This window comes from Balaenoptera ricei, chromosome 7 (genome assembly GCF_028023285.1).
Source record: "Balaenoptera ricei isolate mBalRic1 chromosome 7, mBalRic1.hap2, whole genome shotgun sequence".
NCBI lineage: Eukaryota > Metazoa > Chordata > Mammalia > Artiodactyla > Balaenopteridae > Balaenoptera > Balaenoptera ricei.
This window is the reverse complement of record NC_082645.1, coordinates 61290366-61307687: the sequence shown is the minus strand read 5'-3', so window position 1 is coordinate 61307687 and position 17322 is coordinate 61290366. Positions and strand designations below refer to the sequence as shown.

Here is a 17322-nt window from a genome sequence, read left to right as displayed (position 1 = left end):
TCAAGGACTAATTCTGGTCATAGAAGTAAAAAGTCTAGGAAACCAAAAGGTCTCAGGCAGAAAATACATGTTTTGGGGTAAACTAAGAGAATGTACTATCAAACCCAGGGGTGTTCATTTCTACGATGTAAACCAGTTTCACTGGCAACTCTGACATCTCTTTCGTATTGTAAATCCAAAAACGCCAAGGGTCTCCCACCACTGCATCCATGAGTTTCATGGGGCTGAACTAAGATTATTTTTAGTGTCTAGGATGACCATATAGTAATTCATATCTTTGATTATAAGAAAGACAGATTTATTCTTTCATCCAATCCATGAACATTACTTGCAAGAATAACAAAATCAGAAAAAAACTGCAGGGAATAAAGTTCAGTATTAAATTATGATGTGAACTTAGTTCTACTATAAAAAATGGAATGGTCAGGAGTCATATCGTAAGTGACAGCCACGCTATACACTGATTTCTGGGCTTCAAGTTTTTAAGAAGCAATAATCCAGTCCCCTCCTCTTTCAGAATTGACTTTAAAAGGAAGAATATATTTGTTCTTCATGGGTAGTAAAGATCTTACAGATCTTTTCTTAGATTCCATAGTCTCTAATGCACCAGAACGTTCCTTTTTGGACAATATTCACTTTAGAGAAGATGTTGTTTCTTGTATTATGCAATCACACATTCTGGGCAACAGTTAATCAGAGGGGAAAAATCTGTATTTTTCCTGACCTCGGGTCCTAGAAATTTGGTTTCTTCGAGGTTATGTTTGCCTCTTGGAAGCAAGCAATCCTCTCATAACTGGTCCCTCAAGGATTTCCTTTTTCAAGAAAAGATCTTATCACGTTCTCCTTGCTCAGACATCTTCAACCACTTCCCAAGGCTTAGCTTCACATTTAAGATGCTCTGAGATCTGGACCCTAATTCTTAAACGCTACCTTCTTTCTGACACTTCTGTATACGATGGTCTAGCAAAGACAGACCACCTGGTCCTCCTTGTCTCTTTCTAGGTCAGCACTCATGTTGCCCCTCAGGATGGAAGGCTTTGTCCTCAGTCTCTAGTTACTGGTTACCTGCCTTCCTTCAGGGCCACTTCAAAGGCTGTATCCTCTGTGACACTCTGCCTGGTCCCCTCAGCCTTATGATCAAGTTGTTTGCACATTCCTTTAGGTCCTGTAGCAGGTTATAAGCTTCCTGAGGACAGGAGGGTGGTTTCTTGTTCACACTGCCTTGTCCTAAGCGTCCAGCTTAGCACCAGCCCAACAAGATCCTCAACAAATATTGAACTGCAAATAGCTGCCCTGGAGCCAGCGATCCTGGCTTTTCTATCTACTACTCCCCAATTAATTCACTACATAAAAAACCTTAGATAATGTATATAAAAAAATGAGAAACTGGAATGAGAAGATAAAATAAGAAGTAAATCAGTGGTAAAATACTTTTAAGGAGGCATAATAATGTTAACTTTACCTTGAGTATATTGCAAAGATGACAGAACTGGACTTTGAACTACTACTAAGTTTTTTAGATAAGTCTTTGAACTTCTTTCAGTGAGAAATCTTCTTCTATGGAGTTCAGTGTGCTTAAAATATCAACCCATTATTCTGAGAGGCCAGTAGCAAATGAATGTGGGCTGTTCCAAAGTCACACATAAGATGGTAACCAAAGTGGAGAATGATACCAAATTCTGAACACTTAATTCATTGGTGAGATTCATCTCATTTACCCTCAAATCTCTGTGTCTTAGTTAACAAGACTGGTTCACTGGAAGGTGGTATTATGAGTTGATTTTTTCCCCCAAAAAAGATATGTTGAAGTCCAAATTCACAGTACCTCAGAATGTGACCTTGTTTGAAATAAGGTCTTTACAGATGTAGTCAAGTTAAGATAAGATAATTAATGTGGGACCTAATCCAATATGATTGATGTCCTTATAAAAAGGGGAAATTTGGACCCAGAGACACATGCACAGAGGGAAAACGACGTGAAGAGACACAGGGAGAATACTGTGTGAAGATGAACATTGGAGTGACACATCTACAAGCCAAGAGATGCCAAAGATGGCCAGCAAACCCCCAGAAGCTAGGCAAGAGGCATGGAACAGATTCTCCCTCACAGCCCTCAGAAGGAACCGACCCTGCCGTCACATGGATCTCAGACTTCTAGCCTCCTGATCTAAGAAGCAATACATTCTGTTGTTCAAGCCACCCAGTTTGTGGCACTTCGTTACAGCGGTCCTAGGAATCTAATACAGGTGGTGTTTCGTTACACTCTGGGGCAGCCCAAGAATCTCAGAAAGAACCACTTTACTCCCAGTTGGAGCACAGTTGTGCCTTTTATGCAGGCAGCTTCAAATCCTTTACGGGAATAAGAACTATTTAAATTATAGCCTAAGAGGTGCCTACGGAAGGTGGGCTCTAAATGATAACAAATGCCTTTGGAAGGCTACTCATAATATCTATGAATGAGACTGAGCCATCTACAAAGCACAACCAGGGCGAGCAGGCAGAGGAGGGTCAGGAGGTTGCTCGTCTAATGGTCGTACACGTGACCCATTTCTAAAACTGCTGTGGCTACACACACTGAGAATGAACTCAGAATTTTGTTTTTACAACACTCTGCATGGATTTAATAGACACACAACTGTTCTAGGTGTTTACCTGTTGCTTCATTTAAAGCTGGCTCAAGGCGTATCGTTTCTAGAAAATGCTCTAAAATTTTTTCAGGTGTTCCTGACATCACAGTATACCTGGATAAGAAATAAAACCATCATTAGTTTTTCAAAAGTGGGCAAATCATTAATATATAACATTTTACATATCTACGTTGTTCGGGTTTTTTTTGAGATCCCAGGGAACCATACGGACTCAACTTGTGACCCATATTCTCCATAAGGTAAGAAGGATCATGTACCTTGTCAAAGTCACACAGGAAGGCAACAGAAACATCACAAATTGAAGTAGTTACTAAAACGTTATTCTTTTTTCCCTACATGGGACTAAAGTAAACTTCTTAGAGAGTGGCTCTAGCAGGCTGGGAACTGAGGCATTTCAGCCTTGTTCCAAGGGGGAGTGAAAAGGAACATGTAAATCCCAGGGCAGCTCAGGGCGAGGGGAAGTGACAGTAAACTAGGTTATCCATGTATGGGTTACTTGTTGCAAAATTTCGACCGCACACTGGATTCCCCTGCCTATTTCTGGAATGCTCTGTCTTTCCCAACTGTACACTGGTATGTGCTTTGGAAATGCAGCTAAGAAGAAGAGAAAAGAAAACAAACCCCCAAAACACCAATGAGCAAACAAACCTCAGTAGCATCTGAATAGGAAATAAATCAGTAGTGGAACATCCATATAACTTATTTCAAGGTCAAATATCAATTAGTTGGCAGGGTGGGGGACGTTAGGCATCATATCAGAAGATCCAGCCATGAAGCTCTTCAATCAACATGGGAGGATGTATTTTTTAAATTGAAGGTGGGTTATTTCAAAGTCATATTCAAGACGGTAAAAAAAACAGTGGGTGAAAACTATAGGCAAAATACATTGTGATCTGCGTACTCCTATTCCAAAACGTAGACTTTGCTCTTCTGCTTGGCATTTCACTTAGGGCAAAATGACAGGGAAGAAAAACAACAATGAAAATAAAATTCTCTTGTGTTTAGAAAGCAGCGGTAGAATTCAGCTCCAGGAGAACTCAGGTTTTTTTTGCCTCCTCACCAATACCCTTTCCCTGCCTGTTTGAGACCTTAGAGGAAGTGTGTTGAGATCCCAAGAATATCTCTAATGTATTAAATCTCAGGGTCTTAACCTCCTGCCTGAAGGAGTGAAGAAGAGGCAATGCAACATATGACACTGTGCCCGTGAACATGGAGTGAGTGAAGCAGCCCTGGTTTTGAATGAGGTAGCAAATGCAGTCTATCTGGAAGGTAACTGTTACTTAAACCTATTGTGTGTGTGCATGTGCGTGTGTGCCCTCAGGACCAAAAGGAAGCTGAAGAGTTCAATCTTTGAAAGAATCTGGCTTTGGAGCCTAGAGGAAGAGCCAGGGGATAAAAAACAAAACAAACTACTTTAATCCGAAAAGTATGACCCTTTTCTCAAAGTAAACAGCATAGAAGATGAGGGTTTTTCCTCTTATACGCAATGACTCTTTGAGGGAAGGAGAGGGCGAATCTATAAATGACTTTCAATACTTAAATGGAGAAAATTGCTGAGTTCACTCAATAATTCCTAAAATATATGATTCTTTGATGACCCTTCCAAGATGACCTGGAAGGGAGCAGCATCTGGTCACACGAATAAGGAACTGGAGTTGGAGAGGGCAGCCAGAAGGCTGGCTTCCCATTCTGGTGTTCTTGGTCAGGACATTTCTTAGCTAGGGTTTTTGTCTGGTCAACAAGAATAAAGGCTTACCTGGGTGGCAAGCCTTGAATGCTCTCGGCTCACTAGTAAGAGAAAATGGCGTCTCTACTCTCTGCCCACCTGGTCAATTGCAGACATCAGGGCACCTGTCTTTTGCTGCCAAAGTCTTCCTCTAGTGGTACAACTGCCTTACCCTACCCTATCTCTCTTCTCAGCTCCACAGAAGGCTATTCAGGGGTTGATAATCTCTCAGGACCAGGAACTCTGAAGAGGGAGGGACAGGGAGCTTCTGGCCTGTTATCTGGCAGCTCTGGGCTTGGCTGAAACATGTTATTACTTTCTTTCAGGCTGGACACTGCCAGGTGCCTACTGCTTGACCTCTGTTTAAATGGAGAAGACTTGAAGACCAGACAGTATGGCTCTCTTCAGTTTATTGCATGAAGAAGTTACTGTAGTCCAAGTTAAAGAGAACCCTGATTGGTTATATTATCTAAGCTGTGAGGTCCTAAACTTGTGAGAGAAAATCTTTTTCTATCACCAAGTCTGGAAATGAGGACACGTCTATCTGCATCCAGAACAAAAAAAGAGGTGGGGAATGGTGCCTAAAAGAGACTATCTTTCTGCAAACAGGATGGAGTTGAACGATTGGATGGTTGATAGTCTAAGGAAAAAGCAACACAGTCACTAAAACAGGAATAGTCATTTCAAATTCTCTCTTATTAAAACCACATAACCACAGAGCAGAAGATATCCAAAATGGTAAATATTTGAGGGCTTCATATAGTTTATCCATCATGAGAAATACCGTCTTGCTATTGACATTTTAATATCACACTCAGAGTTGAGTGGTTTGAGGAGAGTCAGGCAGTTTTGAAAGTTTAAAATGTACAGTCGTCCCTCGGTATCCGCAGGGGGTCGGTTCCAGGACCCCCGCAGATACCAAAATCCATGGATGCCCAAGTTCCTTATATAAAATGGCATAGTATTTGCATATAACCTACACACTTCTTCTCATATACTTTAAATCATCTCTATATTACTTATAATACCTAATACAATGTAAATGCTATGTAAATAGTTGTAAATACAGTGTAAATGCTATTTAAACAGTTGCCAGTGTGTGGCAAATTCAAGTTTTGCTTTTGGGAACTTTTTGAAAATTTTTTTTTTCCAAATATTTTCCATCTGTGGTTGGTTGAATCTATGGATGTGGAACCCCCAGATACGGAGGGCCAACTGTATGCATAAACTATTCTGGATTTCTCAGGGTAAAGGTAAATCAGAAAAATAACGTTATCAGCACCAACACGGTGACCCTCTTTGAGCTGAAAAAAGATAATTTCTGAGGAGACAGGGGCCCTAAAGGAGCCTAAATTTTAAGTCCATCCAGAGACACGGTTGTTGTCATGTTCTCCGAGTTGTCCAGAACATCAGGCCAAAATTCACTTACATGGCCCCCCCCTTTTCAACTCTGGTCTGGCTCGGGAAAACTCAACATGGAAAATGACCCTTTGAAAGAGTGGCTTTTTTTTTTTTTTAGAATATTTCAAAGTGTTTTTTTTTTTTAATTTTTTTTACATTTTTATTTATTTATTTATTTATTTATTTATTTATTTATTTATTTATTTATTTATTTTTTATGGCTGTGTTGGGTTTCCGTTTCTGTGCGAGGGCTTTCTCTAGTTGCGGCGAGCGGGGGCCACTCTTCATCGCAGTGCGCGGGCCTCTCACCATCGCGGCCTCTCTTGTTGTGGAGCACAGGCTCCAGATGCGCAGGCTCAGTAATTGTGGCTCACGGGCCTAGTTGTTCCGCGGCATGTGGGATCTTCCCAGACCAGGGCTCGAACCCGTGTCCCCTGCATTGGCAGGCAGACTCTCAACCACTGCGCCACCAGGGAAGCCCAGAAAGAGTGGCTTTTTACTCTTCAGGGAATGGTTGGCACGGTGCACTTCTGTGTATGCCTGATATTTCCTAAATGGTGTGCTGTGAACATGCACGAGGCTTTGAATTATATAAGAAATTTAGATTGGTCTACAGGACACAAATAAGGAGAGATAACAGAAATCAGATCCAGGCCTAAAATAAATTTAATGCGTGTGGGCTCTCCTTTTCCCTTTAGTTTGATTTCATAAAAAAATCTGTATTTGGAGAGCACTCTGAATGGAAGCTGTTGTAACATGCAAACACTTTTGATCACCTTCCCATGCCATAAAGAGGTGAAGGAAGGGGGCCTCCGGGGCCCTCTTGGTCAAATGTTTTAAGGTTATGCAGAATTTAAGGCTTACTTTTTCAGGTAGCAAAATTTTCCTGAGACATCTGAGGCATTATTAAAGAATGTAGATGACCACTATAAAATGGTCTAGTTATATTTAAGAGCACTAAAGAAAATCACTGGGGGTAGTCCCAGACTTCACATAAAAAATGTTTTCATTCTCATCCTCCTTTGTGGGCTGGAAGGACAACTGCTGAAAAACATTTGAGCAAGAACACTTTTCAAGAATGCATAGTAGTGAAAAATAGAAAAATAATAAAGAATTCTGGATGGTAATTTTATAGGTTTGTAAGTGAAGGGATAGTTTTTTATATAGTCTATTTTATGTCAGCCCTTCTGAAATATATTGCTTTGCAACGTTTACTAGATAGTGTTGAGGAGAGAGTATCTATATACCATATTTTGCTAGAGTAAGTTGTGAGGCTAAAGGAGCATAGACTCAGAAGTTGGTCAAGCTGGACTTGAATGCAAGCTCTATCATTAAAAGTGTTGTCATCCTGGGCAAGGAACTCACTGCTTGGAGCCTAAATTTTTCCATCATCTGTTAAAAGGGGTTGTAATAAGGATTAGATAAAATATGCAAGATATACTATGGCTCTTCAATAACATTATATTTCTTCCTGCCTTCTTTGCAGATATGTGGACTCATCCAGATGAAATGTCTGAGCCTTGGGCTTTCAGTCTAAACAATTAAAACTCATCATTTATGGTGAGTGTGTTGATTAATGGGAACACCCCATTTACTTGGCAAAAAAAGAAAAATACTTGGGATGCACTCCATTTCAACATAGTCTGTGGCCACATTTCTTTACCTACAGAATTGGTGTTTTTATTACTCTAAGATTAAAAATTAACGTTTACTTAAAAAATGAGATTCTGTAATTTTTTATAATTTCTTAGAGCTACATTTCCTAATTTCCCTAACTATTCAACTGTTCATACATTTGATTAAAAGAAGTCTCATGTAAGAAGTTGCAGCAGAAGATAGAACCGAACATAGACATACAGAAAAAGAGTCAAGTTAAATGGGTGACCTGATGTTAAATGTGAAGCAAATACCCTTCGGACGTTAGCAGGAATAAGTATGGATGAGGCCAAATGAATGTTTTCAGGCCACAGTCAATAGACTGTGTTGGGACTTCCCTGGTGGTCCAGTGGGTAAGACTCTGTGCTCCCAATGCAGGGGGACTGGGTTCGATCCCTGGTCTGGGAACTAGATCCCACATGCATGCCGCAACTAAGACCCGCTGCAGCCTAAATAAATAAATACTTTTTAAAAAAATAGACCGTGTTATATTTGAAGTGTGGATTTCCATCAAAGATGCTCATTCTGACAGCACGATGAAAACACTTCTTGAGAAATCCTACATATGAAATTCAAATACCAAAGGTTCTCCACACCCAGGGGCCTACGTATCCCTTGAGCTGCCTGGCACTCCTATTCCCATTGTTCTCTCCAAAGCTATTGCCTTCTGCTCCAAGCTATTACAGTTGCACACATATAGAGGGAGTGTTTTTACAGCGGGGGAATATTCTCCCCCGAATTACTCTAGGCAGCACCGAGCTCGACGCAGTGCCAGAAACGGATACATTATACTGCACACGATGTGTGATTAGTCAATAGAGAGAAAAAAAAGTCACACACACTGCCGTCTTCCACAAAAAAGGAGAACGTGCTATTGTAGAGATGATGATACCATGTGAAAAGGTTAATCATAGTCTGGCAATTGCAGTGTCGGATGCAAACCTACTTTTGCTGAGGCTGTGAGTTTCCTTGATTAGAAGCCCTGTTCCCTGCTGGGACCTTCTCCAGCACCAAGACATCTTGGTCATGTTCTTTAAGTCTGACTGTATTCGCCTCAACGTCCTGCAAATACAAATTACACCACATACAGATGCTGCCGTTTTCTCAGACAATGAAAAAAATTTCAGATGCTTCAGAAACTCATTTGGTGCTTGTGATGCTAATTGTTGCATCTACAAATTAAGTCATTTTCAAAGTCAAGGGCTGGAACGGTCAGAGAAAGGACCAGATGAGGTTGGAGGCACGTGGTTTTAAAACTCTGCTGTTACCCGAGATGCAGAAAATCAGCTGAGGAGATAGGAGTGTGCTCAGAGAAACCTTTGGGAGAGGGTGGTCCAGCGGAACAAGGGAGGAGCCAATGCACTTATTCTTTATAAATATATGTGGCAAATAGCACTCAGCTTCAGCAGAGTTCTTTCATTCTGATTATCTTTTGAGGGTACTTACTTTTCTTAGGAGTGGCATGTTTTCCCTCTAATCAAAAGACTTGTAAAAACTATCAGTTTGAAATGTGTTAAGAACACTTTTCAGTTATTTTGAATAATTTTATAAATTACATCCAAGATAATGGTCCTAATCTGATTCTTTCAAAGAATAATTGTGGTTGAGTGCAAACTCCATGTGTGTAAACTTCCAAAAGGGTAAAGTTCAAATTTCAATGTCATGAAAAAATAATTTATTAAAAAAACTTAATGCACGTTTTCCTCCTCATTTGGTTCCTATTTTAAGAGACTGGATAAAAACCAAATCAAATTCCATGTGGCATTTTTTCTATATTAGTCAATGCTTTAATCTTTAACTTAACTTTTTTTGCATCAAGAGAATGCATTCCTAAGACAAAAATTGTTGTCAGAAATTTTGCTGCCAAAGGCAAAAGCTTAAGGTTGTGTAGGAATAGGTGTCCACACATAAGGAATGGGAATGAGACTATAAATCTTCATTAAATAATGCTAAATGTACCAGAAAGCACAGAAGGTGCATTTAGGATTTTAGGGTAGGAGAGAGAAAGATGCTTAGCCTGGGAAAGGCATAGAAGGGAGTCGCCTCTGTGAGCCAGCAGGGAAGGGAAAAGAGCAAAGTGATCCTGGAGGGAACAGTCTCTCTGGGTGAGGTGGGAGAGACCATGGGCCACCTGAAAGGCCAGGGGTGCTGGGACAATATCACCATGCCCAGTGGTCCACAATCATGCTTCCACCAGCTAAAGCTGGGTTGTCCCTCCCAAGGGACCAGGAGCTGGATGGTGGGGAGAACCTAGGGACCATCTATTCTAACCATCACCCACTCTCACAAATACTTTAACAAGCTTCCATTAGGCCCATCTGCAGAGCCATCTCTAAGTGCAATCTCATGGCTCCTCCTACCACCTCAATTATTCTTCACCTACTCGCCAGAGTCTGAAATTCCTTTAGTGTGAATCAATTTGACAAAAAGCACTTGAAATGAAAATGCTTGGTTAGAGTAACCATGGTGGACATTAATTGCCACTAAAATGTAGTCACTTAATAAATCCAGAGGGAGCGTGAGGATATGAGAAAGATTCAGATTTGGGAAGAGACAGGAGGTTTAGGATAGAGAAAGACATGGAGAGGGAGGTGGGGAAGGACACAAAAGGGGAAACCTAGGATTGCAAAGAGAAATGTCTCAGACTTTGCCATTTTGCCAAGGCATCCCTATTTGTCTTCAGTGCTCATGGACCAGTTCAGGTGTGTGCAGGGTTATTTGGTCCAGCACAGCGTGACGCATTTGCAGCTTTACTGGAACATCACCTCTGGACCTCAGAACCCACCCCAGCACACTGAACATGCCAGGTTTGTAAGCAAGGCCCTTTGGCCCTAGAGCATTCATTAATCACGGTGCTGCTCAATTAACACTACACTCATTCTTCTTATCTGGCAAAAGTGAAAATGGAACGCCCCTAAGCCACACTTCACCTTGGACTCACCCTCAGGATCCGGTTAAAATCCTCCTTGTCTACTCTTAAGAAATGGCAGTTATCTTCTCGCAAGACGATGGAGGCAGCTCTCGGGGCATCATTCACTAGCGCTAACTTGCCAAAGTCATCGCCTTCGTGCAGCGTGCAGACCACACCCTGGAGAGAGCAACACATCCAGATGAAGGTGATCCCTAAAAGGGAGCAAACACCCACCTGCCCCCGCCCCTAAAACACTGTATATATCAACAGGCTGTACCCAGGGATGCCAAGTGCGGGGGGGGGGGGGAATCACATAATTACATTATAATGTTTCATTTCTCTTTCATTGCGTAATCTGGGCTAGGGCCTAACTTAAATGTATACATTATAATCCAGGAGCCCCAGAAAGTTCAGCACTACTCTGAGTATAATAACTTAGATAATTTATGATTAGAGATGCTATAATGTCTTTTCTGCATAGAGTAACGATGTTGTAGTAAGTTTAATTGTAGCATTACGTTGTTAATACTTAGAGCCACTAGTATACGGAGCATAATAAAGTTTCAGAAAGAAAAAAAGATATATATACCTTGCCATAAATGACTACATTCACTGATCCTTTTAGAATAATGTACCAGGAGGTGCCTTCTTCCCCCTGGTTAAACACTAGATACAAAAAGATGAAAAGACTTATGACAAGAGTAGAAGCACATCAGTATAAATTACAGCTTATCAAATCATCATTTTTAAGTCCCCAGAGTTATGCATTTAATTTCAGAAGGGAAAAAAAATTACTGGCAAATACGAACTTATTCAGGTGGAATATTACTTCCTTTTCTTTAGAATGTGAAAGGAACAGAAATACTGCGCTCCTTGCTGTGCCCTAAAGATACGTATTCACTAGATACAAATTCACCAGCTATCCATTCCTTAAAGCAATACATTTCCCCCACAATTCATCAAAACTTATTAAGCTATAGAACACAGTTTTAAAAAGTATTCTGAATGGTAAAGTGAAGTTTGAAAACATGCAAATCAGCACTACATAGTGCTGATGGATGCATATCTACATATTTTTTTAAAAATGGGTTGGAATGATAACCACGTCATATAGGGTAGGAGTTATCTTGGGGAGGGGGAGAGAAGAATGAGATAAAGGAGGGAACAAGGAGCCTTCAAATGTAGAATTTCATTTTTTAGAAAATATAAAAAATGAAAATATGAAAAAATATGGCATAAGGTTACTATTTGATAAAAAATGTTTTTTAAAAAGGTGTCTGTAACAACCTCTAGTTTTTTGTTTGAAATATTTAAGTATTTCATGATAAAATGAAAACCATCAGTAAGAGTGAGTGAAAAGAATAGAAAAGTTATAAGTCATCAGTGACCATAAAAATTAAAAAAATATTAAAAGTGAACCTTTAAAATGTAAAGAAAAGACATTCTTACTAAAGTAAATATCAATGTTAGAAATACCACTTTTGATGACTAAAAGTAAAATATTGGAAACATCATTTTTAATTCTTTTTGCTTTTACAATTCATGGTCTCTGCTTATTTGACTAACACAACTCAGTCTGAAGAAAGAGCAAGATTTTCCAAAGAATGTGTCGAAAAGTTAACAGGTGTCCATTATAAATGTTTTCTATGTTTCACTGGGTTTAGGAAGTGTCAGTTTAAATGGTGTGAAACTTATCTTTACTGTAGAACTCCTGAGAAACGTAGCATGCTGTTGTACCTTACTATTCTCTAAGAGAGATTAGAGAAAGGCATTTCCTGATCTGAATATACCACTAACCATGTTTTTCAAGAAGGCTTTTGTAGGATGAGTGGGAAATGCCAGCCGAAATAATTTTGCTCACTTTTATTAATATGAAATTTCAATTTCTTGCTCCCAAATAGGATCATAGAACTAAACTACAATGTGCATGCTGGAGAGATACTACATATTAGTATTGCATAAATATTTGGGGCAAAGAAATTCTCTCAGGCTTGGAGCTGATAGTGAAAATGAGGGAAGAACAAGAAGGCAGGAGAGTGTGCCATTCTAATTAGCCTCTCAAGAGATAGATTAGTTCTTCTCAAGCCACAAACTGAAGTGAGGTCACTGTGTAAAGGTTTTGCCTGGGGTCCCCCCTGAAGAGCACTGACTTCATCCCACCCTCTTTAAACACTGCCTTGAGCCAGCAGGGGAGGGAGCAAGTGGAGACATAGGCTGGCAACGGCTCCCATGCTGGCACCCAAAACCCAGCGGGCTGCAGAGTAAGGGATACGTGCTGGGAATAATCACAGGTCCAGAAAGACAATTGGTGCCACATGACATCCTGGCAAGTCAGACCCAGGCCCAGGAAAGGGGAGCATTTGCCGTCAGGCTCCCATGGCACATCCTCGGGAGGGGGCCAGCCAGGCACCATGCACGATTACAGTCTTCACTTACACACGGTTCCTCCTTTGGCGTGAGACTCGAAAATGAGAACACCTGCTAACTCCCGTTTCACCTAGAAGGAAAAGAGAAAGAATGTGGGGAAAGGCCAGATTTGGGGGGGTTGGGGAGGGACTCGTTCTCTTTCTGAACAGTGCTGACTTCCATGTGGCCACCTCCCACTCTGCTTTGCTGCTCCTCCTTTCTAGAACCACTTCCACTAGATGTGCCACTAGATTCTTTTTTTCTTTTTTTTTAGTTTTTAAAAAAATTGAAGTATAGTTGATTTACAATGTATAGCAAAGTGACTCAGTTATGCATATATATGTATATTTTTTTTCAGATTCTTTTCCATTTTAGTTTATTACAAGATATTGAATATAGTTCCCTGTGCTATACATTAGGACCTTGTTGTTTATCTATTTTATACATAGTAGTGTGTATCTGTTAATATCAAATTTCTAATATATCCCTCCCGTGCTTCTCCTTTGGTAACCCTAAGTTTGTTTTCTATGTCTGTGAGTCTATTTCTGTCTTGTAAATAAGTTCCTTTGTATAATTTTTTTAGGTTCCACATATAGGATATATCATATGATATTTGTCTTTGTCTGACTTACTTCACTTAGTATGATAATCTCTAGGTCCATCCATGTTGCTACAAATGGCATTATTTCATTCTTTTTTATGGCTGAGTAGTATTCCATTGTATATATGTACCACATCTTCTTTATCCATTTATCTGTTGATGAACATTTACGTTGCATCCATGTCTTGTGCCACCAGACTCTTAAAGCTTTTACAAAAGCTATTTTATAAGCTACAAGACAATCTCCCTAGAGACTGTCTAAACTTGGTTTCACATGTATGAACTAGGCAGTTTCTTTGCCTATCTTTCATCTTGGCGAGAGAGTGAGAGCAACCACAATATCATGACTCTTGCGCCTGGAGGCTCTTCTTTGCATCACACATCACGCATCACTGCAAACATGTTAGAAAACTCAATGTCTTGAAGTTGAATAATTAAGCTTAAATGTGTGAGTTTTTTTTTTTAAATTCCAAACTATGGCCCCAAATTATGTTCTCTCTCCCTAAGAACCAAATAACCTGAGATCTTCCACAGTGCCTGGGTATCTGGGATTTGAGGTAGAAGACTCCTCCTCTCCACTACCCACAATCCTCCCAATTCCACCAAGGCTGGGGAAGTCAGAACATGCGCATGCTGGGGACCCGGACAACAGGTAGGGAAAAGGGGTCTTCCCTCACTTCCCTCTCCAGCATGAGCTCGTGGAGCCTCGCCTGCTGCCCCTATAGATGCAGGAGCTTCCCGGGTTACGCCCCCGGGCACTAGACCTATCCCACCGTGGAGAGAGTGAAGATGACAGCAGGGTGGTGGGAGGGAGGGGCGCCTGGGCTGGACCAGACCCCTGGACACTCCATGTAGGTGAGCAAGCTTCCGGATCCCCAGTAGTGCAGGGAGTGGGAGGGATGTGAAGGCAGTCCTGTCTGGGTTGAAGGGGGAAGGATCTGGAACCCTTCTGCTTGGGGTTGTGGTGAATGCCTCACTGCTCTCAGTGGAGACCTGAACTCTACCCCCCCCCCCCCCCCCCCAGAGCAGGGACTACAGGCACTGCCACAGCATAATATCGCCTAGTGAGCTGGGAATGAAGGACAGATTAAGCAGATAGACATTGCTGAGGAGCCCAGCATAAAACCTGTGATCTGTGGATGCTGAAACAGCTTCTTTTATTATCATTATTACTATTGAATTATTAGCATATAGGAGACTTGTGTTGCCTGGAAATTGTGTTTCTCTGTCCCTCCTATGGCAGGAGACGTTTCTGTCCACTGTTCTTCTAAATACCCTAGTCACGTAAAAGTTCAGAGTCAGATACAGCTGTTGGGCCATTTTTCACTAGCAGGTACTGCTCTTGTGCCCTAAAAGATCTGAACTAATGCTCTCTTACACCTTCTGCCTCCTTTCTCAGTTTGGCAGCAAACCTGGGTGGAGCTGGCCCCTTGGGCCAGGGCTGGTCGTCTTGATTTCTCCCCCCCACAGCCCCGCTTCCGCACATGGCTCTATATCTCATGGAAGGGGCTGAATACCCCTCTTAAGGCCTGGCTCTCTTGTCTAGGTATGCGGGTTCCAAGACTCAGGAAGTTTGAAGCATATGTTCCAATTCTACTCACATCATGCCGCCCTGGTGTTTAGGGCAGCTGCTAATAACGTCGTGATACTTGATCCTTTTTTGGTGATTGCACATGGGCGTAGCTTCCTTAGCATCTCGTGAGAGACAGGAGGGGCGGTTTGTGAGGGAGAATTCAGGCGTTCCTGCCCCTCGCCCACACTCTCCAATACTCTCCTTCAGGCCTAACAGTGCATTTAACTCAAACTGTGCGCCCCTCCCCGCTGCCTCAGCCAAGAGAAAACTTACCGTGGTAGAAAGATGGGATAAGGCTTTAATGTGAAGGAGTTCTTCATAGATAATTTCTAGGTCATCCACGGTCCTCTGGCCAGGTCTACAAAGAAAAAAAAGTAACAAGGAAATAATGAGATAAAAGTCATTGCTAAGGGCTTGAAATACAGAGGTGACTTCGGGGGTCGGTAACATGTTCAGGGAATTCTTAGGAGAAATCCCGATTAAAAAAAACATTGGCAGAGGGAGAGATTATGCTATGATCATTCCTAAAGGGATTTTTGACATGAACGTGTTCCTTGATGGAAGGACATGGAAGAAATCAGAAGGGCACATAATCCCCTTCCTTTCCATCTCAGAGGGAAGAACATCTCTGTTCACACTGTAGTTGGCTAACTGACCTCTTACTTCGTAGATGATTGTTCTACAAAATTGCTTTTCATCACTACCTTGATCAATAACAACAAACTTATCTTTTAGCATCACTAGGAACTGTTGGTTCAATCAACTTGACGATCAATCCAAATTTCTTGGGATCCTGATATCTTAGACTAAAAGAATAATAATGCTGTTGTCTCTATTGTTTTGGGTTATGTAATATGCTTCCACCACAGGACTCAGATAAAGGATGCATATAGACAACATTTTCTCACCTATCCCTGAGGAAGTGAGGGCATGAGATGGGCAGAAGGCAAATAGTCGTGTGTGGGATTAGTAAACGAGGGAAAGAAGGGAAGAATACACCCACATTTCCCAAACTCTGTTCTATGGAGGACTACTGTTCCATGAGATGTTAATCAGTATCCTATGTACAGTTTTTTCCCTATAATTTATTATAAAACTAGTATCTAAGAGTCTTCCTTTAAGGATGGGGCTTGTGGGTATTATGGACACTTTGGCATGGGAGGACTGAGTGGATTGCTGATCATCTTTCATGTCTATAATAATTCTGGAATCACTAATAGAGTTTAATTATACATCAATAGTAAAAGGCATGACTGGTCAGTAATTTGGATTTTCTATTGCTCTCTCCAGTATAAGAAACCCTAATATGTTTTTGAAACTAAAAAACAAACAAATGTGTTATTAATTCTGAGAGCGCTAGGAAGTCAATCTCCACATTGATGGACAGGTGACGTTCACGCTCAGCTAACTGCTATAGTCATGAGTGTTACCTATTACATAATCATCATCTGTCTTATGCATTTTGTCCTAAAATTTCAGTAACTTGTGGTATTATTTAATGTTACTGTATATTAAACATTTAAACCTCAATGAGCTGCCGATGGCGTTCCATCATTACACTGTATTTTAAAGAGTGTTCCTTGATCAAATAAATTCAGGGAGTGTTGGTGTGCTGAGCAGAGCACAGGGTTTAGGGTCTGAAGATCAGGTTTTAACCTTGGTGCAACCGTTCACCAGCTGTGTGACATCAGAGGCTCAGTTTCCTCTGTAAACTGGGCACAATATCTTTCTGAGAGTGATGTGAGAGCTAAAGGAAGTAGCGAATGGGAAGGTATCTGCATATTTATTTGAGTGAGCGAAAAAAAAATCCAGCAAAGTGATATTCAAAACTTAAACCCTTGCACGAGAAAAACAAACTTACAAATTAAGTATGACACTCGGTTCAGCAAATTACATCTAGAACTTAGTCAATTATTAGATAAGTACTTGGAGCTATCGAAACTGAACTGTAAATATTCTAAAATAGTTGAGTTAGATAATTTTGCAACTATATTCCAGATCAAGTGGGAGCTCACTGGAGGAAGAAAACTCTTTGCATCCCTTGGGCATTACCTTCTCAAGGACAGCTTTAACACAAACAAAAGAATATGATATCCTTCTCTTATAGAAACAACAGAGGGTATATTTCCTAATGCCTGCCTGTACTAAATCCATGACCCAGGGAGATGCCAGCCAGGTTCACCTCCTGCCGAGGATCACCACTTAAGGACACTCTGTGCCCCAATCTAGTGGAATGCAGAAAGTAGGGGACCCACCGGAGGAAAAGCTATGGCCCCAGGGACTCTGAAGGAGCCAGGCCTTCTTAGCAAGGGGCCTAATCTACTACTTGACTTAGACATGGGGATTTTGAAACTAGGACCCTTGGAGATTTAAAAGTCAATTGAGTCACCTCAGTCCATC

At 41.0% G+C, this 17322-nt stretch overlaps 1 protein-coding gene across 8 annotated transcripts in view; it reads right to left on the bottom strand.

The window, feature by feature from the left end:
* The window catches only part of RAPGEF4 (Rap guanine nucleotide exchange factor 4), a 317996-nt gene that overhangs the window by 50041 nt on the left and 250633 nt on the right, over positions 1-17322 (bottom strand). For 7 of the 8 annotated variants that reach the window (XR_009504210.1, XM_059928103.1, XM_059928102.1 and 4 more), the window contains 6 exons: positions 15196-15280; positions 12779-12839; positions 10932-11008; positions 10373-10519; positions 8378-8493; positions 2653-2741 (listed from right to left, as the gene is read on the bottom strand). Coding sequence is in view for 6 of the 8 variants with exons in the window: in XM_059928103.1 (XP_059784086.1) it covers positions 2653-2741; positions 8378-8493; positions 10373-10519; positions 10932-11008; positions 12779-12839; positions 15196-15280 (575 nt within the window). In the remaining 2 variants the exon portion in view is untranslated. The remainder of the gene's footprint in view (positions 1-2652; positions 2742-8377; positions 8494-10372; positions 10520-10931; positions 11009-12778; positions 12840-15195; positions 15281-17322) is intronic. The other variant, XR_009504211.1, reaches the window with a different exon arrangement.